A 27674-nucleotide genomic window follows, 5' to 3' on the forward strand; every position below is an offset into this window, starting at 1 on the left:
GTCAAGGATGTCTCGGAGCGGCTGCAGGACATTTTGGAGGGGGAGGGTGAACAGCCAGTTGTCGTATTGCATATAGGTACCAACGGTATAGATAAAAAACGAGATGAGGTCCTACAAGCTGAATTTAGGGAGCTAGGAGTTAAATTAAAAAGCAGGACCTCAAAAGGTAGTAATCTCAGGATTGCTACCAGTGCCAGTCAGCGTAGGAATTGCAGGATAGCTAAGATGAATACGTGGCTTGAAGAGTGGTGCAAGAAGGAGGGATTCAAATTCCTGGGACATTGGAACCGGTTCTAGGGCAGGTGGGACCAGTACAAAACGGACGGTCTGCACCTGGGCAGGACCGGAACCAATGTCCGAGGGGGAGTGTTTGCTTGTGCTGTTGGGGAGGGGTTAAACTAATATGGCAGGGGGATGGGAACCTCTGCAGGGAGACAGAGGGAAGTAGAATGGGGGCAGAAGCAAAAGATAGAACGAAGAAAAGTAAAAGTGGAGGGCAGAGAAACCCATAGCAAAAATCAAAAAAGGCCACATTACAGCAAAATTCTAAAGGGGCAAAGTGTGTTAAAAAGACAAGCCTGAAGGCTCTGAGCCTCAATGCGAGGAGTATTTGTAATAAGGTGGACGAATTAACTGCGCAGGTAGCTATTAATAAATATGATATAATTGGGATTACGGAGACATGGCTCAACATCCAGGGGTATTCAACATTCAGGAAGGATAGACAGAAAGGAAAAGAAGATGGGGTAGCATTGCTGGTTAAAGAGAAAATTAACGCAATAGTAAGGAAGGACATTAGCTTGGATGATGTGGAATCTGTATGGGTAGAGCTGCGGAATACCGAAGGGCAGAAAACGCTAGTGGAAGTTGTGTACAGACCACCAAATAGTAGTAGTGAGGCTGGGGACAGCATCAAACAAGAAATTAGGGATGTGTGCAATAAAGGTACAGAAGTTATCATGGGCAACTTTAATCTACATATAGACTGGGCTAACCAAACTGGCAGCAATACGGTGGAGGAGGATTTCCTGTAGTGTATTAGGGACAGTTTTCTGGACCAATATGTCAAGGAACCAACAAAAGGGCTGGCCATCCTAGATTGGGTGATGTGTAATGAGAAAGGACTAATTAGCAATCTTGTTGTGCGAGGCCCCTTGAGGAAGAGTGACCATAATATGGTAGAATTCTTTATTAAGATGGAAGTGACACAGTTAATTCAGACAATAGGGTCCTGAACTTAAGGAAAGATAACTTCAATGGTATGAGGCGTGAATTGGCTAGAATAGACTGGCGAATGATACTTAAAGGGTTGACGGTGGATAGGCAATAGCAAACATTTAAAGATCACATGGATGAACTTCAACAATTGTACTTCCCTGTCTGGAGTAAAAATAAACTGGGAAGGTTGCTCAACCGTGGCTAACAAGGGAAATTAGGGATAGTGTTAAATCCAAAGAAGAGGCATATAAATTGGACAGAAAAAGCAGCAAACCTGAGGACTGGGAGAAATTTAGAATTCAGCAGAGGAGGACAAAGGGTTTAATTAGATGGGGGGAAATAGAGTATGAGAGGAAGCTTACTGGGAACATAAAAACTGACGACAAAAGCTTCAAAAGATATGTGAAGAGAAAAAGATTAGGTCCCTTGCAGTCAGAATCAGGTGAATTTATAATGGGGATCAAAGAAATGACAGACCAATTGAACAAATACTTTGGTTCTGTCTTCACGAAGGAAGACACAAATAAACTTCTGGAAATACTAGGAGACCGAGGGTCTAGTGAGAAGGAGGAACTGAAGGAAATCCTTATTAGGCGGGAAATTGTGTTAGGGAAATTGATGGGAATGAAGGTCAATAAATCCCCAGGGCTTGATAGTCTGTATCCCAGAGTACTTAAGGAAGTGGCCCCAGAAATAGTGGATGCATTGGTGATCATTTTCGAACAGTCTATCGACTCTGGATCAGTTCCTATGGACTGAGGGTAGCTAATGTAACGCCACATTTTAAAAAGGGAGGGAGAGAGAAAACAGGGAATTATAGACTGGTAAGCCCGACATCAGTAGTGGGGAAAATGTTGGAAAGCAGTGACAGGATCGGTCCAAGTTAGCATGGATTTATGAAAGGGAAATCATGCTTGACAAATGTTCTAGAATTTTTTAAGGATGTAACTAATCGAGTGGACAAGGGAGAACCAGTGGATGTGGTGTATTTGGACTTTCAAAAGGCTTTTGACAAGGTCCCACACAAGAGATTGGTGTGCAAAATTAAAGCACATGGTAGTGGGGGTAATGTATTTACATGGATAGAGAACTGGTTGTCAGACAGGAAGCAGAGAGTCGGGATAAATGGATCCTTTTCAGAATGGCAGGCAGTGACTAGTGGGGTGCCGCAGGGCTCAGTGCTGGGACCCCAGCTCTTTACAATATACATCAATGATTTAGATGAAGGAATTGAGTGTAATATCTCCAAGTTTGCAGATGACACTAAGCTGGGTGGCGGTGTGAGCTGTGAGGAGGATGCTAAGAGGCTGCAGGGTGACTTGGACAGGTTAGGTGAGTGGACAAATGCATGGCAGATGCAGTATAATGTGGATAAATGTGAGGTTATCCACTTTGGTGGCAAAAGCACGAAGGCAGAATATTATCTGAATGGCGGCAGATTAGGAAAAGGGGAGGTGCAACAAGACCTGGGTGTCATGGTACATCAGTCATTGAAAGTTGGCATGCAGGTACAGCAGGCGGTGAAGAAAGGAAATGGCATGTTGGCCTTCATAGCTAGTGGATTTGAGCATAGGAGCAGGGACGTCTTACTGCAGTTGTACAGGCCTCACCTGCAATATTGTGTTCAGTTTTGGTCTCCTAATCTGAGGAAGGACGTTTTTGCTATTGAGGGAGTGCAGCGAAGGTTCACCAGACTGATTCACGGGATGGCAGGACTGACATTTGAGGAGAGACTGGATCGACTGGGCCTGTATTCACTGGAGTTTAGAAGGATGAGAGGGGATCTCATAGAAACATATAAAATTCTGACGGGACTGGACAGGTTAGATGCAGGAAGAATGTTCCCGATGTTGGGGAAGTCCAGAGCCAGGGGTCACAGTCTAAGGATAAGGGGCAAGCCATTTAGGATTGAGATGAGGAGAGACTTCTTCACTCAGAGAGTTGTTAGCCTGTGGAATTTTCTAGGGCAGAGAGTTGTTAGAAAATAGGTGCAGGAGTAGGCCATTTGGCCCTTCGAGCCTGCACCACCATTCAATGAGTTCATGGCTGAACATGCAACTTCAGTACCCCATTCCTGCTTTCTCGCCATACACCTTGATCCCCCTAGTAGTAAGGACTACATATAACTCCTTTTTGAATATATTTAGTGAATTGGCCTCAACAACTTTCTGTGGTAGAGAATTCCACAGGTTCAACACTCTCGGGGTGAAGAAGTTTCTCCTCATCTCGGTCCTAAATGGCTTACCCCTTATCCTTAGACTGTGACCCCTGGTTCTGGACCCCTTATCCTTAGACTGTGACCCCTGGTTCTGGACTTCCCCAACATTGGGAACATTCTTCCTGCATCTAACCTGTCTAAACCCGTCAAAATTTTAAACGTTTCTATGAGATCCCCTCTCATTCTTCTGAACTCCAGTGAATACAAGCCCAGTTGATCCAGTCTTTCTTGATATGTCAGTCCCGCCATCCCGGGAATCAGTCTGGTGAATCTTCGCTGCACTCCCTCAATAGCAAGAATGTCCTTCCTCAAGTTAGGAGAAAAAAACTGTACACAATACTCCAGGTGTGGCCTCACCAAGGCCCTGTACAACTGTAGTAACACCTCCCTGCCCCTGTACTCAAATCCCCTCACTATGAAGGCCAACATGCCATTATCTTTCTTAACCGCCTGCTGTACCTGCATGCCAACCTTCAATGACTGATGTACCATGACACCCAGGTCTCGTTGCAGCTCTTCATTTCCTAATCTGTCACCATTCAGATAATAGTCTGTCTCTCTGTTTTTACCACCAAAGTGGATAACCTCACATTTATCCACATTATACTTCATCTGCCATGCATTTGCCCACTCACCTAACCTATCCAAGTCACTCTGCAGCCTCATAGCATCCTCCTCGCAGCTCACACTGCCACCCAACTTAGTGTCATCCGCAAATTTGGAGATACTACATTTAATCCCCTCGTCTAAATCATTAATGTACAATGTAAACAGCTGGGGCCCCAGCACAGAACCTTGCGATACCCCATTAGTCACTGCCTGCCATTCTGAAAAGTACCCATTTACTCCTACTCTTTGCTTCCTGTCTGCCAGCCAGTTCTCAATCCATGTCAGCACACTACCCCCAATCCCATGTGCTTTGACTTTGCACGTTAATCTCTTGTGTGGGACCTTGTTGAAAGCCTTCTGAAAGTCCAAATACACCACACTGGTTCTCCCTTGTCCACTCTACTGGAAACATCCTCAAAAAATTCCAGAAGATTTGTCAAGCATGATTTCCCTTTCACAAATCCATGCTGACTTGGACCTATCATTTCACCTCTTTCCAAATGCGCTGCTATGGCATCCTTAATAATTGATTCCATCATTTTACCCACTACCAATGTCAGGCTGACCGGTCTATAATTCCCTGTTTTCTCTCCCTCCTTTTTTAAAAAGTGGGGTTACATTGGCTACCGTCCACTCCATAGGAACTGATCCAGAGTCTATGGATTGTTGGAAAATGACTGTCAATGCATCCGCTATTTCCAAGGCCACCTCCTTAAGTACTCTGGGATGTAGACCATCAGGCCCTGGGGATTTATCGGCCTTCAATCCCATCAATTTCCCCAAAACAATTTCCCGACTAATAAGGATTTCCCTCAGTTCCACCTTCTTACTAGACCCTCTGACCTCTTTTATATCTGGAAGGTTATTTGTGTCCTCCTTGATGCCAGTTTGTTGGATATATTCAAGGGGGAGTTGGATATGGCCCTACGGCTAAAGGGATCAAGGGATATGAAGAGAAAGCAGGAAAGGGGTACTGAGGTAAATGATCAGCCATGATCGTATTGAATGGTGGTGCAGGCTCGAAGGGCCGAATAGCGTATTCTTGCACCTATTTTCTATGTTTCTATGTTTCTCCCCTCAGCCTCTTCAATTTTAAAGAAAACAATCCCAGCCTATCCAATCTTTCCTCATAGCTTAGATTCTCCACTCCTGGCAGCATCCTCGTAAATCTCCTCTGTATCATCTCTAATGCAATCACATCCTTCCTGTAATGCGGTGACCAGAACTGCATGCAGTACTCTAGCTAGTGTTTTATACAGTTCAAGCATAACCTCACTGTTCTTATATTCAATGCCTTTGCTAGTAAAGGCAAGTATCATGTAACCAACATTCTCACTAGAACGGGCTAACACCTTCTATAAATCAGTTGAAAGAAAATCTCTGGATACATCTAAAAGGATTCAACAAAATCCACCAATTGGCGAAAATTTGTAAATCCACTAATAATACAAAAGGACATGGTCGAGACCAAACCAGCTGTTTAAGTAAAGCCATGTGCAGATCTGGCAGCAAGCAATGAGGCAAGAAGCTGGCCATAGCTGCATAAAAAAATAGGGGTAGATTTTTGCAAATTAATGCTCCAGGCATAAAGGTTTGTACAGTGGAAGCACAGATTGAGAATTTGCGTGCAGAGATCAGAGGACTTAGCAGGATTTTCCTTCACACCCAGATTTCCAGTTTATGCCCCTAATGCATGATGCTCTGCGACAGAAGTGTCTGTTTGTAAAATCCAACTTCAGATCAAATACTGGAGAAAAATCACCACAAGGTGTGGTACGGAGCCAAGCAGATCAACAGGATCCCAGGTCAGATCCCTTTCGGTGCTGAATTTGCTCATCTCAATCAATTCAGAAGAATGAGAGGTGATCTTATCGAAACGTATAAGATTATGAGGAGGCTTGACAAGGTGGATGCAGAGAGGAGGTTTCCACTGATAGGGGAGACTAGAACTAGGGGCCGCCCATTTAAAACTGAGATGAGGAGGAATTTCTTCTCTCCGAGGGTTGTAAATCTCTGGAATTCGCTGCCTCAGAGAGCTGTGGAAGCTGGGTCATTGAATACATTTAAGACAGAGATAGACAGTTTTTTAACTGATAAGGGAATAAGGGGTTATGGGGAACAGGCAGGGAAGTGGACCTAAGTCCATGATCGGATCAGCCATGATCGTATTAAATGGCAGAGCAGGCTCCAGGGATCGTACAGCCTACTCCTTCTCCTCTTTCTTATGTTAAGTGTTGGTTGCAGTGGGGGCCGGGGGCGGGGAAAGAAATCAACAGGATTCCTGCTCCCAGTCACTTTCAGTGACTCGTGCTGCAAATTCTGTGCGTGAACAATGAGTGACAAAAAGACGAAACTTGGGTGTGATGACCCCCACAGTTAAATAGCCCATTTACAGCCTTAGGTTCACACACGAAGAATGGCCATTGGATGAGGTAGTGGAGAGCTGTTGATGTTCATAAACAGTGCCCAGTAAAGGTCAGTGCCTTCAGAAGAGAAGGGAGGAAAACTGGAGACAGGGCTGCATAATAACGTGTAATAAACAACAACCTGCATTTACATAGCACCTTTAATGCAGTAGAACATCCCAAGGTGCTTCACTGGAGCGTTATCAAATAAAATTTGACAGAGCCACATAAGGCGATATTAAGACAGGTGACCAAAAGCTTGGTCAAAGAGGTAGGTTTTAAAGACTGTCTTGAAGAAGGAGAGATGGAGTGGCGAAGAGGTTTAGGAAGTATAAGTATACAGAATATAGTTCATTTAATGATAATACACTACTGAAAACCAACATGCATTATTAACACATTGTGCAAAGCCATTTACTTAATCTAACACATTATAATTTGTTACTTTTCACCAATAACACACATCTTTTGCTTGGCATATCTCAATTAACAGTAAGCAGACTACAACAGGAACATTTTATTTTTGGAATGTATTGTAAAAAATAACTAAGACGACTGGATGGTGCAATGTGTCAGGTTTTTATTCTTGGAACTAGATTCAAATCCAGCTCACACTGAATGAATGAATGAATGAATGAAAGTCTCTGTTGAGTCTTATGTGAAATGGGTTTACGCAGATTCATTAGGCATGGGCTCCCAACATTAAATTGCCACAATATATGGGTAATGGAAAAAATCTCGCATTGGAGCAGTAAGGGAGGCTCTTCTGAGGTCTGTAGCCAGGCCTATTGCTAAGGACAAGAATATAGGAGCTTTACTCTGTATTTAATTGTGACTGGAGAGTGCTGGATGCTGGTAAAAGGGTGCCAAAAGTGGAAAACCTAGAAATCCCAGCGTGCATACTCTACACTTCAATTAACTAAAAAATTAAGAGGGAAAAATGTGTATCTTTATTAAATACATCTGCAGGTGTTTATACAGCATCAATTCCTAACATATCTTGGTGGTAGTGATACTTCCTGCCTTTTTACTTCAATATTGAAAGAGTACTAGTGGCGGAACTAATTGGATTCTAATCTCATGTTCCAAGAAAAGTCTGGAGTTTGATTTTCATGTCTTTAAAGCAGAGTCTGTTGAAATGCTTTTTGTGCTTAAATATGTAAATATTAGGTATGTGTTGTAAAGTAATTTCTGTTTCAAAAAATCCTTCAGACATTTTAGACATATTTACTCTTTGTTTTTCTGAATCATTTGTATCATTGAGGTGTAAATGTATACATACTTCAGTGGCGTAATAAATAGATCCATAAGTACCTCATATTGCTGTGTGTAAGCTTATACATACAAATATATCCATGTGTGCCCCATAGCATGTGGCCAACAGTTTCAGGTGGAAAGATATCTCCATTCTTTTTGATCTTAAGTTCGGTGCACATCGAACAATTTGCTCACTGTTCACTAATAGTTTGACCCCAGCACACGGTAAATATAAAAGTGAGGAGGAATGCCTCATAATCTTTGAGACTGATAGAATTACAGAGTGCTTTATAATACAATCATCTGAATAAATGTATCACTAATAAATAATGATTAGCGAGGCAAGCTATCAACCATATTCTGACCACCTTTTCTTTGTTTTCCAGTTCGCTCCCTTCCTTTCCTGATGCTGGTGCACCTAATTTTATTCACACCCAATCTGATAATCAATTTTATCACATGGTTGTGAGTTCTGTGGTTCTTAACAAGACTCAATCACATTTTTTACTGTTTATTTGTATTTTTACAAGGAAAGCAGTCAAGGCACCAGTGTCATATAGAAACATAGAAAATAGGTGCAGGAACAGGCCATTTGGCCCTTCGAGTCTGCACCGCCATTCAATATGATCATGGCGGATCATGCAACTTCAGTACCCCATTCCCGCCTTCTCTCTATACCATCTGATCCCCTTAGCTATAAGGGCCACATCTAACTCCCTCTTGAATATATCCAACGAACTGGACTCAACAACTTTCTGTGTAGAGAATTCCACAGGTTCACCACTCTCTGGGTGAAAAGGTTTCTCCTCATCTTGGTCCTATATGGCTTACCCCTTATCCTTAGACTGTGACCTCTGGTTCTGGACTTCCCCAACATCGGCAACATTCTTCCTGCATCTAACCTGTCCAGTCCCGTCATAATTTTATATGTTTCTATGAGATCCCCTCTCATTCTTCTAAATTCCAGTGAGTATAAGCCTAGCCGATCCAGTCTTTCTTCATATGTCAGTCCTGCCATCCCAGGAATCAGTCTGGTGAACCTTCGCTGCACTCCCTCAATAGCAAGCACGTCCTTCCTCAGATTAGGAGACCAAAGCTGCACACAATACTCAAGGTGTGGTCTCACCAAAGCCCTGTACAACTGCAGTAAGACCTCCCTGCTCCTATACTCAAATCCTCTCGCTATGAAGGCCAGCATGCCATTTGCTTTCTTTACTGCCTGCTGTACCTGCATGCCTACCTTCAGTAACTGATGTACCATGACACCCAGTTCTCGTTGCACCTCCCCTTTTACTAATCTGTCACCATGCAGATAATAATCTGCCTTCCTGTTTTTGCCACCAAAGTGGATAACCTCACATTTATCCACATTATACTGCATCTGCCATGCATTTACCCATTCACCTAACCTGTTAAAGTCACCCTGCAGCCTCTTAGCATTCTCCTCACAGCTCACACTGCCACCCAGCTTAATTCATCTGCAAACTTGGTGATATTACCTTCAATTCCTTCGTCTAAATCATTAATGTATATTGTAAATAGCTGGGGTCCCAGCACTGAACCTTGCGGCACCTCCACTAGTCACTGCCTGCCATTCTGAAAAGGACCCGTTTATTTCCGCTCTTTGCTTCCTGTCTGCCAACCAGTTCTCTATCCACAGCAATACATTACCCCCAATACCATGTGCCTTAATTTTGCACACTAATCTCCTGTGTGGGACCTTGTCAAAAGCTTTTTGAAAATCCAAATACATCACATCCACTGGTTCTCCCTTATCCACTCTACTAGTTACATGCTCAAAAAACTCTAGAAGATTTGTCAAGCATGATTTCCCTTTCATAAATGTATCTGAGGCTATAGGCGATGATAACATTGTTAAATCCATGGTAACAAGCCTGACTTTCAACTTAAATTTTTTAAAATTAATTCCAATCAACGTTAGAGTAAAAGCTCTGATCAGGGGCTGGATTGCTTGGTGATCCCTCCCAAAATTGCAGCATGTAAATGGTGGCGGTGGGGGTGGGGGGAAAATGATAATTTCAGCAACATATGGACTGAAACGAGACGGGTGATGTTACGAAGGTAGAAATAGGCAGCCTTTATGATGGAGAGGAAGTAGGGATAGGAATCTCAGCTCGGGGTCAAAAAGGACACCAGGTTACGAAGAGTCTGGTTCAGCCTGATTTAGTGGCCAAGAAGCAAGAAGGAATTGGTGACGAGGGGACTGAGTTCGTAGCGATGGCTTAAGACAATGGCTTCGGTCTTCCCAATATTTAACTAAAGCAAATTGTGGCTCGCCCAATCACTTTCCTCTGACCCAACAATGGAACCACCATTTCAAAGTCCCCCATCATTAACATATTTGGGGGGAGTCACCACTAACCAGACGTTTAACGGGACTAGTGATATCAAGACTGTGGCTGAAAAAGCAGGGCAGATTCTGGGTACTCTGCGACATGTGTCTCGTCACATGTCTCCTCAAAGCCTCTCTGCCACCTACGAGGCTCCAGTCAGGATTGCAATGGAATAACCACCACTTGGCTGGATGGGCGAAGCCACAACATTCCAGAAACTTAACACCATCCACGCCTCTACCTTTGGATTTATTATCCCTTCCATCGTCAGCGCACTGTGGCTACAGTAAGTAGTATCTGAACAATGTATTGCAGCCACACACCGAGTTTACTCCAAAAGCACCGCCCGTCCTGTGACCTTCACCACCGAGAAGAAGAGAAGCAGCAAAGTCACGGGACTATCATTACCTCTAATTTCCCCTACAAGTCATACAACATCTAGACTCGGATATATAGGGGGAAAATTTGGGTCATTTGCATCTCCCGGGGGGCAAACGACTTTTCGCCTAGGCACAGCACCACAATCAACTGCCGAGAAATTCCATGGGAGTTTAGCGGCGACGCTAACCGGTAGTGCCCTGCTCCGACTGGTAAGCGCCCCAAGTTGCTGCGCCAGCGATGACGACGTCATTACCGTGCGCAACGATCCGTTTTTGCCTTGCAGCGAAAACTCGGTAGTGCCCCGTGAAGCGCAGTAAGGCACTCGTGGGGCGAAAACTAAAAGGGAGGTGCAGCAGTAAAAAATAAAAAAATGGCCGAGCTACAGGACAAATTCACTAATATCCCAAGAACAAAGACAGAAATACAAGATGTTAAGGTTTGCACACCTGATGAACAAAACTGATCATAATTGCACCTTCATTCACTATTCTTTTTTTGTACAAGAGTAATTAATAATTTCACTGGCCTGTTAAATGAAAATCCACAGCAGTGAGAAACAGTAACACCTATATAGAGATTATTGCTGGCAATTACATTCCAAAATTCACTTAAAGGATCATTCTTTGCAACAGAAACTTTGTAGCCAGGACAATTTTCCAGACAAACGTTTACTTACCTGAAAGGGTTTCATAGCAGGCTCCCGAAAGAACAAGTTGGCCTTGATATTCTGCGGGGGTTCCCACTGTAACTCTGGAGGGAGATCAGCAGAATCCCGGGGGAAATGGTCTCAGCTGGAGCTACACCGAGAGAATCACCGCAGAATTTCAGGGCCATTAACACACCAACACTGGAGTTCTATGCAGTTTTAATAATTGAATCATATTTTTTGTGATGTAGACTGGAGAGGTCAAAAATCTGATATCAATTTTTCACATTCTTAATAGAAAACATGGCTGTGTGTAGTCGACTGAAAAGGAAACTGAAATGTTGTAAAATAAGGTTCAAAAAGGTGTGAAGTTTATTTCGGCAATGGTGTAAAATCCCCCAATTTTAAATTCATTTTCTGTGTTCTTTTTCCCTGCACCATCCTGCTCGGTGCCAAATACTTCCAGTTTCTCTGCTAATTCAGCTCTTCACCCAACTGCTGGGAGACATACAAAAGGACCCTGGGTGGTACCCTCTACCAGGGATTTTCAGCTCTCTTCCCTGCATCGCTTGATGACTGCACAACTGCATTTTTGAAGCTCATTGCAAGGGGGCGAGAGTTTGACTCCCAGTATGAACCTTGTCCCACCATTTCATGTCACAGTGTGTCACGACAATTCCCCAGAAGTAAAAAAAAAACTTGGTTAGCTGGATAGTTCATTTCATTAGAGAACACAAAAAAATACAAATTTAAAAAGGTCTGTATAATTATTTTTGCAATTATAATGTAATGAATTAATAATGTAAAGAGCAAATTGGATAAATGAATTACATGAATGCCAAGAACAAAGCCAAACCAGAACAATAAAACAAGAGAATAAAATACACTATCCACAAAGGAGATGAAGGATTCAGAAGTCTATACTGCAGCAGGGAACATTTCTTACCTTCAGCAGCTTCATTAGTCCTTCAAGCTGCACCATCAGCTCACGACGACTCTCTTGCAAGGCTGACATCCGCTGCTCCAGCTCGTCTTTTCTTTGCCTGTTGAATGAACAGACAAAGAAATTAAGCCCCGTCTCTCTCGAAAAACACTGGGGAATTCAGGCACTCAGACTGTCTGGTTCAGAACTACACTGTGTATCAAAAAGCAGCTTCAGCACTCCACTGCAACGTGGACAAAAACAAAGCCTCTTGTCAATACGGCTATAATGTCAGATGAAAATTAATTCATTAATGATAAATTGTATCAAGAAATTAAGTGCATTATTTTTAAAATGCTCTTCACATTTATACTGCATCAATAAATTGGGATTAAAAACGTCACATCTTATTAATGCCTGTTTTGTGATAACCAAGAGGAACACCTCGTTAATGATGCTTTGTGAGTACAGGGGTTGACATGCCGCAGGTGCACAGATGAAGATTAGCTTCGAAAAGAAACTCCTTCATCAAGAAAAATACAAATACTATCTGTCGCAAACAAGAGATAAAAAGGCTTTCTCCCCCAAATACCAACAGATTTCAGGTTGCGAAGAACTGGCTGGTTGGTTACTTATTCATGAGGACAGTCACTGCTGAGAAAAATCTGCTGTCATAAGCCAAACTGCCTGAAGTATGGATCGGAAAACAGACCCTAATTTGCAGCCAATGTAGGGCGATACATAGCCCATCTCTCCCAAAATCACTCAGAAAACCACTAAATTCAACATTTATTTAGAAAGCGGCCACCTTATTTTACAGTGATAGAACAATAATTACAAGCAACAATGTAACTGAATGATAAGTAATTTTTTTATAAGAATAAAATAAATATTGCTACAATAAGCACTTTACTCAGACTTTTAAATTGTGAACAGGTATGAATAATAGATTTATTAACAAGCTGGATTCATGCCAGATTGCAGTGAAGGGTATTTCTGCCTATCCCAATTGTGCATGCATATATATTATACACACACACACACACACACATTGAGGGGGGGGGGGGGGAACTTTAAACAATGAGTGAGTTGGGGTCAGGTAGGATGTTCAAGTGTTAAAAATCTGAATCCCGACCAGAAGCTGCCTACGTCTGTTTTTAATGGAGGTGCAGCCAACCCACTCCCAGGAGGCGGGTCTCTCATTTAAATATTCATCATCATCATCATAGGCAGTTCCTCAGAATCGAGGAAGACTTGCTTCCACTCATAGCATGAGTTCTTAGGTGGCTGTACAGTACAATATGAGAACCACAGTCTCTGTCATAGGTGGGGCAGACAGTGGTTGAAGGAAAGAGTGGGCGAGGAGTCTGGTTTGCCACACGCTCTTTCCGCTGCCTGCGCTTGATTTCTGCATGCGCTCGGCAACAAGACTCGAGGAGCTCAGCGCCCTCCCGGATGCACTTCCTCCACTTCGGGCGGTCTTTGGCCAGGGACTCCCAGGTGTCAGAGGGGATGTCGCACTTTATCAATATTTAAGCACCATTTCAAATGTAACGGTGACTGGTCGGGTTTTGCAGGCCTTGAGAAACCAGACAACTGATGGAAGGCGAGGAATGCTGGATACAGGAGGTATCTTTACACTTACCTCCTGGATCCAGCGTCCTTGCCTAACCCACCCCCCGTGATCAGAGACCCCTTCCACGAGGTCTCCAATTCCGCCACCCCCCCACCACCTCCCAACCCCCCCATGCTCCTCCAGTTCCCCGATCAAGCTGCTCCCAGCTCCCCCGGATGTCCTTCCGGAACGCCCGATCAGCCGTTCCTGGCACCACCCCCCCCCCCACCTCACCCAGCCACCACCACCACCACCACCCCTCCACCGGCCCTCCGATAATCTCCTGCCACCAACCCCAGCTCCGCCGGCCCTCCAATGACCTCCCGCCCCCTCGCATCCCCCCCATGCTTCTCTGTCTCCCACCCCCCACCAACCTCCACGTTATTCCTCCCTCTATCCTTTTTGTGGCCTAAAGCCACAGGCCCACACACCGGAAGCCAGCTAGTCTCTTGATCTGGCTGGCTGAAGGTGGGAAGCAGAGGTTTCAAATGCAAATCAGGCCTGTCATTAAATTTGGCAGGGCCTGTGAGAAACCGGTTCTCCCAGGTTTCCCGGTTCCAAGCCGCTTCAGTTCCCGACCCACCAAAGGGCCACAAACTTTGGTTGTCTCTCACTTTTTTTCTATAATACAATACTGATGGAAATCATCACTTTTCTGCTGCAACTCAAAACAATCCACATATCTCACACATTCGGATCAACACAAAGACACTTGCATTAAGACAATCACTGCTGCTCCCAAATCAGTAGATTCCAATTCCATATACAGTAGACACCTCAAATCGCGGGAGAAATACCACCAACGATGTCTCCGCAATATCCTGCAAACCCCTGGGAGGACAGACACACCAATGTTAGTGTCCTCAATCAGGCCAACATCCTCAGCATCGAAGCACTGACCACACTCGACCAGCTCCGTTGGGCGGGCCACACTGTCCGCATGCCAGACTCGAGACTCCCAAAGCAATCACTCTACTTGGAACTCCTACACGGCAAGCGAGCCCCAGGTGGGCAGAGGAAATGTTTCAAGGACACCCCCAAAGCCTCCTTAATAAAATGCAACATCCCCACCGACACCTGGGAGTCCCTGGCGAAAGACCACCCTAAGTGGAGGAACAGCATCCAGGAGGATGCTGAGCACCTCGAGTCTCATCGCCGAGAGCATGCAGAAAGCAAGCGCAGGCAGCGGAAGGAGCTTGCGGCAAACCAGACTCCCCACCCACCCTTTCCTTCAATGACTGTCTGTCCCACCTGTGACAAAGACTGTAATTCCAGTATTGGACTGTTCAGACACCTAAGAACTCACTTTTAGAGTGGAAGCAAGTTTTCCTCGATGTCGAGGGACTGCCTATGATGATGAGATTCCAATTTTACACAAATGTTTGAACTATGGAACAATCGTAAAAAAAAGGATTAAGCTACAACTGCAACTCCAGATGAAGCTGGCACTCTCTTAAAAGACAACATTTTACAAAAATTTTTTTAAAAAGAAGTTCCTAATTCAACCATTATGCTAACATTCTGTCACTGCGCTCCAGATGATGTGGTACACTTCAACTGATGCAGGGCTTGATAATGTTCTCCCACTAACCAGATACAGCAAAATTATAAATTGCAAAGCAAATTAATTGTCCAGTTGGTGCTGATTAAACCTGCGTTTGTGTCAGTTGTAAGCAATAGATTTACTATTACACTCTATGGGTTTGGTTTATGATGCAAGGTTTTGTAAGATTTATCTTGACGAAGAGAAGAAAAGGCCCATCACTGTAATCTATGAGGTACTTATGAACCTTGGTCATAATGGTAATGAACACAGAATATCTGCCATGAAAAGGACAAATACAATTGCCACATTTTGGGGTATTTGACCATTTTTCTATGGAAAGGATTTGGAAGAGAGTTCTAGTAAATGTTAAATTTCTAAAGCAAAATGCAAGGTTAGAAAAAAGCACTGAGATGAAAGGTGGCAAAAATGCTAATGAACTAAGCATTCAAGTAATGTCCCCAAAGACCAAAACCAACACACAATTGGTTAGCTTGCCTAATAATTGCTAAACACCTCACACCCATGTGTGTTGGGAGATCCCTGGTCGCAGATGCTTGATAGAGGTTGTCTGTCATCAGCCCTCCTTTCTGATTGTAAACATATGCAGGTAAACATATGGCCAGGCACAGTCATACACATCAAGGCTTTCAAACAGAAACCTGTCAGGGTGGGCTTTCACCAGACTCAAAGTTAAAATACAGAAGAGCTTGAAGCTATTTTGTTTAAGTCAAGAAAGGTGACCCACCGATGTCGAGAAGGGGGAGCACATTCATTGCTTTGTATTATTACAAGATATGTTGTACTGATTGAACTGACTCTGATTGCTGCTCTGTATACTTTCTGTCTTAGAGCCTTGTCTCCTCAAGTGTGAAGAGTCGACCTACTGAAAAATTGGAGGAGGACACGTGAGGGCATGTGTGAAAGACACAATATTCAGTTTGTATGTTAAGGGGTTGTATTTTGTATCGCCTGAGTTATGCTATTGCTTAAGTAGATATTGGGTAGTGTGACAACTCTAGGGCCATGGGATCCACTTGCAGGAGTGACTGACACCAATGAATCCAAGAATGTGTCTAAGACAGACCCAAATTTGTAATAAAAACCCTTTGAAACAAAATAGTGACTGTGTAATCCATGAACTATGAATAAGCTAAATCGTTTACAGTGGAATTGGTAGTTTGTAGCAGAATTAGACAAGTTTTAAAAGTTTTCATCGATAGGTGGGAATGATGTCAAGCCCAGCGAGTGGGGAAGCATAAATCGGGGCGGGAGACAGATGCTGCTCAGGACCCACAGTGATATGTCCTTACTCTACAGTATAAATGCACACGAGGCCCATATTTGAGAGAAGGTCACTCTGTGACCAGTTATCTTTATTACCAAGACTTCAAGTGATGAAGGTGGGTGGAGCTTCCCCTTTTATACCTATACCAGGTTAGGAGTATCTCCCACAAGTTCGCCCCCTTGTGGTCAATGTTCTCAAGGTGTACAACTTAGGTCAGCTTATACATGGGTTACAATGTTAGTTGAATACATGACATCACCTCCCCCCCAAAGTCTTATTGGGATCACAGCTTAATCTCTCTGGTGGTTTACGCTCCCTTGTAGAGCGCCTGAGTTGGGGCTCCGGTTGTTTGGCGCTGGCCTGAGTATCTGCTGTTGGCGGTGCCTCAGGCCTGTCCGGACGGCCCACAGTGACTGGGCTCTCCTCCATTTGGTTCCAGTGTTCGGTCACCTGTGGTGGAGTAAACTCTATGTCGTGGTCTTCCTCTGCTTCTTCTATGGGGTTGCTGAACCTCCTTTTAGTTTGATCCACGTGTTTGCAGCAGATTTGTCCATTGGTAAGTTTAACGACCAAAACCCTATTCCCCTCTTTGGCAATCACAGTGCCTGCAAGCCATTTGGGCCCTGCAGTGTAATTAAGGACAAAAACAGGGACATTGACAGCAATACATCGTGCCCTCGCATTCCTGTCATGGTAGTCACATTGTGACTGATGCCTGCTCGCAACAATTTCTTTCATAGTGGGGTGTATAAGGGTAACCTGATTTTGAGCGTACTTTTCATTAGCAGCTCTGCGGGTGGAACCCCTGTGAGTGAGTATGGTCGGGATCTATTGTCCAACAGGAGGCGTGATAAGCGGCTTTGTAGGTATCCCCCTTGGATTCTGAGCATCCCCTGTTTGATTATCTGCACTGCTCGTTCCGCCTGGCCGTTTGGAGTAGGCGTCTACTACAACCAAAAACATTTTTCCCATGAAAGGACCTGCGTAGTGCACATGGATGCGTGACCATGGCTTGGCAGGCCAGGACCAGGGGCTAAGGGGGGCTTCCCTGGACGCATTGCCCAGCTGGGCACACGTGTTGCACTTGCGAACACAGTTCCAGGTCTGCATCTATTTTTGGCCACCAAACGTGTGACCTGGCAATTGCCTTCATCATGACAATGCCCGGGTGCTCATTGTGAAGTTCTCTGATAAACACCTCTCTGCCCATCTGGGGCATGACTACTCGTTTCCCCACAGTAGGCAATCGGCCTGAATCGAGAGTTCATCCTTGCGCCTATGAAACGGTTTAAATTCCTCAGGGCATTCCCCGTACGTGGCTGCCCAGTCCCCATTCAGAACACATTTCTTAACTAAAGACAGTAGCGAGTCTTTATTTGTTTAATCTGACGGGCTGTCACGGGTGAGCCTTCACTTTCGAAAGCTTCAACAGCCATGACCATCTCAGCATCATGCTCAGTTGCCCTCTCAGTGGTGGCTAGTGGGAGCCTGCTAGTGCATCGGCGCAGTTTTCAGTGCCCGGTCTGTGCCGAATTGTGTAGTCATAGGCGGCTAACGTGAGTGCCCACCTCTGTATGCGGGCCGATGCATTCGCATTTATGGCCTTGTTGTCGGCCAAAAGGGACGTTAGGGGTTTGTGATCTGTCTCCAGCTCAAATTTCCTGCCAAACAGGTACTGGTGCATTTTTTTTACTGCATATACACATGCTAGCGCCTCCTTTTCTACCATCCCGTAGCCCCTTTCTGCCTGGCACAGACTTCTGGAGGCGTAAGCTACCGGCTGTAACTGACCATTGGCATTCACATGCTGCAACACACACACCCGACCCCATAGGACGATGCATTGCACGTTAAAACAAGTTTCTTACACGAGTCATATAACGTTAAAAGTTTGTTGGAGCATAACAAATTGCGTGCTCTATCAAAAGCCCTTTCCTGGCTGTCCCCCCAGAAGCAATCGCGACCTTTGCGAAGGAGCACGTGTAGCGGCTCTAACAGCATGCTTAATTTGGGAAGAAAGTTACCAAAATAGTTCAGGAGCCCCAGGAACGAACGCAGCTCCGTCGTGTTACAGAGTCTGGGTGCTCTCTGGATCACTTCCGTTTTGGGCGCAGTAGGTCTGATCCCGTCTGCTGGTACCCTCCTCCCCAGGAAATCTACCTCTGGAGCTAAGAAGATGCACTTCGCCTTTTTCAGTTGCAGCCCTACCCGGTCCAGTATGCGTAACACCTCCTCCAGGTTGTAGAGGTGTTCTTCAGTATCGCGACCCGTGATGAGGATGTCGTCTTGAAAAACCACCGTCCTTGGAATCGGCTTGAGAAGGCTTTCCATATTTCACTGAAAGATCGCGGCGGCCGAACGAATCTCGAACGGACATCTGTTATACTCAAACAACCCATTGTGTGTCGTGATGGTGGTCAGCTTCTTCGACTCACTCGCCAGCTCCTGGGTCATGTAAGCTGAGGTCAGGTCCAATTTTGAAAAACGTTTGCCACCGGATAGCGTCGCAAAGAGGTCCTCCACTCTCGGTAGCAGGTACTGGTCTTGGAGTGACACCCGATTGATGGTGGCCTTGTAATCGCCACATATCCTGACCGACCCATCCGCCTTGAGCACCGGCACGATCGGGCTCGCCCAGTCACTGAATTCGACTGGCGAGATGATGCCTTCCCTCAGCAGGTGGTCCAATTCGCATTCTATCTTTTCCCGCATCACGTACGACACCGCTCTGGCCTTGTGGTGTACTGGCCTGGCATCCGGGTTTATGTGAATCACTACCTTGGCCCCCATGAAAGTGCTGATGCCAGGTTGAAATAGTGAGTCAAATTTGTCCAGGACCTGTGAGCATGATACTCGCTCCACAGAAGAAATTGCATTGACATCCGGGTTTATGTGAATCACTACCTTGGCCCCCATGAAAGTGCTGATGCCAGGTTGAAATAGTGAGTCAAATTTGTCCAGGACCTGTGAGCATGATACTCGCTCCACAGAAGAAATTGCATTGACATCGCCCCATTTCCAGTTCATGACAGCAAGCCAACTCCTCCCCAGTAGTGCGGGACCGTCCCCGGGACAATCCAGAGTGGCAACCTGTTCTCCGAATCTTTGTGGGTCACGACTACCGTGGCGCTGCCTAGCACCGAATGATCTCCTTTGTAAATGTCCGTAGCTGTGTGTCAATCGGCAATACTTTTGGCCTCCTGGCCTTGGACACCCACAACCTTTCGAACTGTTTGATACTCATCAGGGACTGGCTGGCCCCCATGTTTAGCTCCATTAATACTGGGATGCCATTGAGAAGCACTTTCATCATTATCGGTGGCGTCCTGGTATATGGACTGTATATGTGCTCCACATGAACGCGCTGAACTTCAGCTTCCAGCGATTTCCCCCAGTATTCATTTGGTCTCGTAGGGCTTACATCGGGCCCGTCCTCCTCGTACATCAACCCGGCTGCAGGCTTCCTGCACATATGCACCAAGTGACCGCTGACGTTGCAGTTTCTGCAGGAAAATTGCTGATACCTGCAAGCTCTGGCTGGGTGTTTGCCTCCACACCTCCAGCATGAGCTGGAGGCCCGGTTGTTGGAAACAAAAGGTCCATTACCAGTCGATTGTCTCTGATTGTCTCTGTAACTGTCCTTAAGTGCACCATTAACGGGTGTTGCTTGCCCCATTACTGGCCGCATTGTCCATTTCGATGGCATGAATCGCTGTTCAGCGAGCCATTGTCTCTGTTGAATTCCCCCTTTGGGTTCGACTACATACTGGGGCATGTCCGATTGCCCTTGTCTGCCTAGAAAACTGTGTGCCGCGTTAACAATGTTGACTCCCTGGTCATTTGCCGCATTTGAGCCAAGATTTTTGTCATGCGTCATTCTGGTCTCTTCCTCCCCTGAGATAAATGTCTGGGCTATCAGGGTCAAGATCAAGTCTTTGGTCGCAATCAGTTTCCTAAAAACCCCAGCGTGCCCGATGCCCTCAATAAAAAGGCTCGCAGCATCTCCGCTCTGCATGCATCTGGGAACTTACATAGGCTTGCCAGTCACCGGAGATCTGCCAAGAAGTCTGGAACGCTTTGCCCTTCTCGCCGCCGGTGCATGTAAAACCGGTGTCTCGCCATGTGCCTGCTGCTCGCCGGTTTAAGGTGTTCTCCGATCAACTTCCTGAGCTCGTCAAACGTCTTGACCGCCGGCTTCTCTGGCGCTAGAAGGTCCTTCATCAGGGAGTACGTTCTGGATCCACAAACCGTCAGGAGATGAGCCCTGTGTTTGTCGGCCGAATCCTGTCCCAACCATTCCTTAGTGACAAAACTTTGCTGTAGTCTCTCAATAAAGTCGTCCCAATCATCACCAACACAGTACCTCTCTTCTGTGATGCTAGTGGCCATGCTCGCGGGGTTTAAATCCCAGTTTCTCGTCGCCAATGATATGTCCTTACTATACAGTATAAATGCACACGAGGCCCATACTTGAGAGAAGGTCACTCTGTGACCAGTTACCTTTATTACCAAGACCTCAAGTGATGAAGGTGGGTGGAGCTTCCCCTTTTATACCTGAAAGTCCAGGTTAGGAGTGTCTCCCACAAGTTCACCCCCTTGTGGTCAATGTTCTCAAGGTGTACAACTTAGGTCAGCTTATACATGGGTTACAATGATAGTTGAATACATGGCACACAATAATGGTCTCTGGCATGAAATAAGTGCTGAACGGGGTGGGTAGGGGGTCAATATCGGACAGAGAGAAAGAGCAGAGATCCTCTTACTAGGGAAGGTACTCCTGCTCCCCCTGGCACTCAGAAATCTTCCAGAAAATTAAAAAAAATTGAATTTACTTTGACCTTTCTTTGGTCACTCTGCTGCCTCCCACCGTCAGGTGGGCCTCACCTCAAGTTCCCGTCGAAATAGTGCTGTGCGTCGACAATGTCCTCAGACCGAGACATTTACATTTCAATTAGACCTCTGCTTGCCTTAGCGGGAGCCTCGGCCAACTTGCAAGTCACACTGTAATCTGTATTCACTGCTCACAGTGTAGTCTCTACCACCCTGGGGAGACCAAACACAGATTGGGCGACTGTTTTGCTGCACATCTACATCTATCCACAAGTATGATCCTGACTTCAGGCTAATGAAATCCATAAACTACCTCTTTGTGATAGGAGTCAGCATTTCTGATTCTGCTTTAATCTGTTCTTCCCTCCTCCTCCTTCATTTTATCCAGTCCTATATAGAAGTTTTTTTAAGTTCCAATTTCTAGGTTTAATAAAGGGTTCTGCCCAAAACATTAGCTTACCTATTTTCTTTTCCGATGTTGACATACAAGCTTATATTTCCATTATTTCCATTTTTATTGAAAATTCCTCATATTTGCAGTTTTATTTTCCTTCTCATTTGGACAATTTGCCCTGTAATTATCTAGAGGCTGCTAGTCCATCATTAGAAAAAAAAACATTGAGCAGGATATGGCCAATGGAGCTGCTCTCCTGCGTTGGGACATTTTGCTACCCCTGTACATTGTTGGCACCACAAGGAAAACAGGAAAGATGCTTCTAATTCTGAAATTACTGAATTGGATTGTTTTTGTGTATTTATTCATCAAAGTTAACTCAAAATAGCTTATTTTTTGTGGAGGACCGACAAGAAACTCAATTTATGTTTGGCTTCTGTTTTCCAGTTCTGCACTCATCTCTGGTTTTCAGCTGCGTTAAAGAGAGGCAGGTCAACTGAAGGGCAGGGATGGCTACTAGCTGCCAATGTGACCTTAATCTCTCTGTTGGGATTTGAAGAGCCTCTACAAATCTGAATCCTGTAATCTAAATTTAATCAGTCAGCAGGTAGTGCAATTATTAAAATCATAATCAACTTTTCTAGGATTGCTGATATCTGACGCACTACTTCTGTACAATCTCTGAAATTAAATGTGCTGCTCGAGACAATGTGCCTTTTCTTAGTTTCATTATTTGTACTGGTGATTATCTTTCTCTCAAAGGTAATTTATTTTACCTCAGGACACATTCTTGATGACAATACCATTCAAAATAAGCAGACAGATTGGTGTAGAAATCATCAACAGGTCTAGCATATCCATGAATAACATATTCATCTTCTATAAAATAATGGTTTGGGGAATAGGTAAAAATGTCAGGTAAAATAATCCAAAAATTATTGAAGTAAAGATTCAGATTAAAAAGACTTTTGCAGTTTTCCCCCTGGAAACGATTTCTCTGTAAACAACTTAAGAGATAATTTTCAATTACATTGCATTGGGGTGTAAACTGGCAGAGCACAGTGCCCACCTGTTTTGGAACCCGCCTGGTTTTTATCCCCTTCATTTAAATGGGTGAGCAATCTGGTTGCCTCCCAGGTGCTGAAATTGAAAACTGCCCCAACACTTTCCAGGGTATTGTCCTTTTCTTGAGGACCAGTTTTAGTAAAACATTTGGGTTTAATTGGTTCAACTCTTCAGTGCTTTTCTTTTCCATTCCATTCTTATCTTGCCTGTGATCCTGTCAGTATACTGTAATGTTAACTTTCATTCATTCTGGGGGTAGATAAATCAACCAGCAAGAGGCTTGATTCAGACGAGGTGGACACTCTTTGTGGCGCCTTATGCCACCTTGTGGTTCAATTGAAAACTAAAAATGCACCTTGTGCACAATGGCCCAGAATTTGCAGTCCTGATGATGGCGAACTGGCCGCCATTTCGCCTTTGAAAAGGACCACAGCTTCAGGATTTCTGAGGCTGCGGATCCCAGTGGTGGTGTGTGAGCCACACCCGGGGGGAGGAGGGAAAGGAGAGCTCGACCGCGCTCAACTGAGGTGCTGGATCCAACAGATGTGCTTCAGATGATGGAAATGAGTGGGGAGAGCATTGACCTTACACGATCACTCCTGGACACCATCAGTGGGGTCGGTGATGAGGTAACGGGACTGTCGGGAGAAGTAACAGCAATCTCACAAGAAATGGGAACGATGTCCGGGACCATGAGTGAGGGAATATCTCAGTCAGCTGAAACCATGTCAGTGACCATGAGGGAGAGAATGTTGCAAGTAGTTGAGACACTTTTGCTCAACATGAGGAAGTTAATGTTGCAGGTCGCTGAGACACTGTCAGGGCGCACGGGGGACGGCATGTTGGAGTTAGCTGCTGCAATAAGGGAAAGCGCCCATTGACAGAATCAACTGCCACTCCCACTCCAACCCTCAGTCCAGCCTCTGAAGGGCCCTCCACATTGTCTCCTGCACCGCCACCCCCACCGCCACCGCCCCCCCCCCCCAACAGGTGCGCACTACCCGAGATCTTAGAAAAAATAAGCTTGGTACCAAGCCCAGAAACACTGCGCCACCGCCTGCGGGCAGGGATGGTGGAGTCACCAAGAACAAGCACAGCAGGCGGTCTTAGAATAAGGTGGAGAAGAGATGGATGCAGCCGTTCTTTGCTGCTGTTGTTGTTGCTATTGTTGTTACTGTTGTTCTCAACTTAAAAGTTTTTTGTAAGTTATGTAAATTTATAAGTTTAAAAGTTAGTAAGTGATCTTTAAAGTTTTTATGTGATCGTAACTGAAAACTTTAAAGTTTGGTACAAGAATAATTTTATTAAAGTTATGTACAAAGAACTGTTTGTTAAACTTTTGAATAAAATATATTTGACATTAAAACTGAATCATTTACATTATTTGTTCCATTATTAACATAACTTTTGGAACTCAAGAAGAATCATTTACATTATTTGTTCGATTAGTAACACCACTTTTGAAGTAAACAAGAATCATTTCCATCATTTGTTCCATTAGCACAACACAGCATTACGGAACAGGTCCAAACAGTAAACATGGTCCATGTGGAATAGTTGTTGCTGAGCCTTCAGGCAGCAAAGCGTTTACAGATGAGCTGCTGGCGCAAGGCTCGAGCAATCGTTAAAGGGGCACGATGGCCCTTCCTCCACCGCCGTCATGCTCCAGGTTCAGGTAGTCGCATGGCTTCCTCATCCTCATCCTCCTGCTCATCATCTGCATCTTCCTCATCATTATCATCAGCCACTCTCACGCAGGTGGGTCTTCTACTACCAGCTGCTGTTGCCTTATGATGGCTAAGTTACACAGCATGCAGCACACAACAGTGAACTGATCGACAATCTCAGGGGAGTATAGCAAGTAGCCTCCGGAATGGTCAAGGCATCGGAAATGCTGTTTCAAGATGCCAATGGTCCTCTCTATGATGCTGCGCGTCGCAATGTGCGACATGTTGTATACCCGGTCAGCTTCAGTCTGGGTTACGCGTAGTGGCGTCATGAGCCAGGTGGCGAGGCCGTACCCTTTGTCTCCCAGTACTCAGCTCTGCCCTTCTGGCTGCTGCTGAAACATGGCTGATATAACACTCTCGCGTAGGATGAATGCATCATGGGTGCTCCCAGAGTATCTTGCATTGACTGACATGATGCGATGCATGTCGTCACACACGAGCTGTACATTAATGGAGTGGCAGCCTTTTCTGTTCCTGGACATCTTGGAATCCTCCAAAGTGTGTTCACAAGGCAATGTGGGTACAATCAATGCAGCCCCATACCTTTCGGAAGCCAGCAATCCTGGAGAAGCTCACAGCCCTGTCACACATTGCCTAGGCAGTTATGGAGAACTTTATGTAGTCATTACTCCGGACATATAGTGCAGCTGTCACCTGCCGAATGCAAACATGTGTTGCATGTTGAGAAATGGCACACACATCCCCAGTTGTAGCTTGAAACAATCCGGAGGCAGGGAATGAAAGTGCAGTTGTAACCTTCACTTCAACTGACAAAGCAGTACTCCAAATGCTTCTAGGTTACAGGTCTGCTTTCACCAACTCACAGATCTCAGTTACAACTTATTTGTGGAAACACAGCCTTCTGACACAGTCTGCATCACTCAGGTGCAGGTACGAATGCCTGCATCGATATACCTGAGGTGGGTAAGGCCTCCTGCCCAGCACCCTATGGGCTCTGAGGTTCCTCATGCGATGCCGTTGAATCATTTGTCTCCTCCGTAGCACCAAGAAGGGGAAGTCATGTTTGACAAATTTGCTGGAATTCTTTGAGGATGTAACAAACAGGGTGGATAAAGGGGAACCAGTGGATGTGGTGTATTTGGACTTCCAGAAGGCATTTGACAAGATGCCATACATAAAGTTACTCCACAAGATAAAAGTTCACGGGGTTGGGAGTAATATATTAGCATGGATAGAAGATTGGCTGACAAACAGAAAACAGAGTCGGGATGAATGGTTTATTCTCTGGTTGGCAATCAGTAACAAGTGAGGTGCCGCAGAGATCAGTGCTGGGACCCCAACTATTTACAATCTATATTAACGACTCGGAAGAGGGGACCGAGTGTAATGTAGACAAGTTTGCTGACAATACAAAAATGGGAGGAAGGGTAATGTATGAGGAGGACACAAAGAGGCTGCAGGAGGACATAGACAGGCTCACTGAGTGGCCAAGAATTTGGCAGATGGAGTATAATGTTGGTAAATGTGAGATCATGCACTGGCAGAAAGAAAATCAAAGAGCAAGTTATTATTTAAATGGAGAAAGATTGCAAAGTGCCGCAGTACAGCAGGACCTGGGGGTACTTGTGCATGAAACACAAAAGGATAACATGCAGGTACAGCAAGTGATCAGGAAGGCCAGTGGAATCTTGGCCTTTATTGCAAAGGGGATGGAGTATAAAAACATGGAAGTCTTGTTACAGCTATACAGGGTATTGGTGAGGCCACACCTGGAATACTGTGTGCAGTTTTGGTTTCAATATTTCCGAAAGGATATACTTGATGTGGAGGCAGATCAGAGAAGGTTCATTAGGTTGATCCTGGGGATGAGTGGGTTGACTTATGAGGAAAGGTTGAGTAGATTGGGCCTCTACTCATTGGAATTCAGAAGAATGAGAGGTGATCTTATCAAAACATATAAGATTATGAGGGGGCTTGACAAGATGGATGCAGAGAGGATGTTTCCACTGGTGGGGGAGACTAGAACTAGAGGGCATGATCTTAGGATCAGGGGTCGCACATTTAGAACTGAGATGAGGAGAAATTTCTTCTGAGGGTTGTGGATCTGTGGAATTCGCTGCCTCAGAGAGCTGTGGAAGCTGGGACATTAAATAAATTTAAGATAGAAATAGACAGTTTCTTAAATGAGGAGAGGATAAAGGATTATGGGGAGCGGGCAGGGAAGTGGAGCTGAGTCCATGATCAGATCAGCCATGATCTTATTGAATGGCGGAGCAGGCTCGAGGGGCCTTAAGGCCTACTCCTGGTCCTATTTCTTATGTTCTTACGTAAGATGCAGAAGGCTCGCACAAGGTATGGCATTGTCAGTATTGTCCCATGGTTAAATCTTACCTTTGCAAGAAGCTCAAAACTGCAGACAGGTTCTTGTTGTCTCTCCCCAAGGTCTGTATGGACCACACCCAGGTTTCAGCAGTCTTGTGACTACCGCCCAACCCCCGCCTGGGCTCATTTGCTACCTAGCGCAGTCTTCAGATTGCCACCTCCCCTCGCACTCCACCCCCCCCCCCCCCCCACCACAGGGCACGGGGCCGATTCTGCCGCCTGACGCTGCGACCCTCTAGGCCTGTTTGAAGACATTCGGTGGGTAAAAAAACAATGAAAACTTCAGAATTCCATGAAACTGCCATGTACTCCGTTGAAAGATGAACAAAATGTCATCTTTATTATGGATATTAAAAGTGTTCTTGACTCCCTCCAAGAACTTAGATGAAAAACAATGGAGTCTTTCAGCGCGATTTCTCAATGTGCGCTGCTTTCTGCTGACTCACCAGAAGGTTTTTCGGGAGTGGCCAGATACGCCGACCAAGCAGAAATTTTTTTTAGGCCAAACTATGAAAATCATCAAAATTGGCGCAGACATGAGGGAGCACCCCGGTGACATAAAAAAAAAACTAACGTAAAAAAATCATAACCATCTCAGTTACACCACCGCAGATCCTTGGAGGAAACTTTGATTTAAATACCTACGCCAAAAAAAACACCACAAATGACCCGGCAAAATTGAGCTCTGTATAAGTAAATGGAGCATTTTGTTAAAGTTGCGTGCAGCATCAACTGCAGTGTAAGCATAAAAGGCCAGTGATAACACATCTGCTGTTCAGATAGTTCCAGACCCCCACCCTGTTTTGTGAGTTGTCAAGAAAATGGCACCATCAATGTGGTTTGCAAACTGTGTCAT

The 27674-nt window shown here is 45.1% G+C and overlaps 1 protein-coding gene across 1 annotated transcript in view; it reads right to left on the reverse strand.

The window, feature by feature from the left end:
* Positions 1-27674, reverse strand: part of LOC139267193 (dystrobrevin beta-like) — an 843282-nt gene that overhangs the window by 120963 nt on the left and 694645 nt on the right. Inside the window, exon 17 of the mRNA XM_070885122.1 lies at positions 12035-12131. Within this exon, the coding sequence (XP_070741223.1) occupies positions 12035-12131 (97 nt within the window). The remainder of the gene's footprint in view (positions 1-12034; positions 12132-27674) is intronic.

The sequence above is a fragment of the Pristiophorus japonicus genome, chromosome 7, assembly GCF_044704955.1.
Source record: "Pristiophorus japonicus isolate sPriJap1 chromosome 7, sPriJap1.hap1, whole genome shotgun sequence".
Lineage (NCBI taxonomy): Eukaryota > Metazoa > Chordata > Chondrichthyes > Pristiophoridae > Pristiophorus > Pristiophorus japonicus.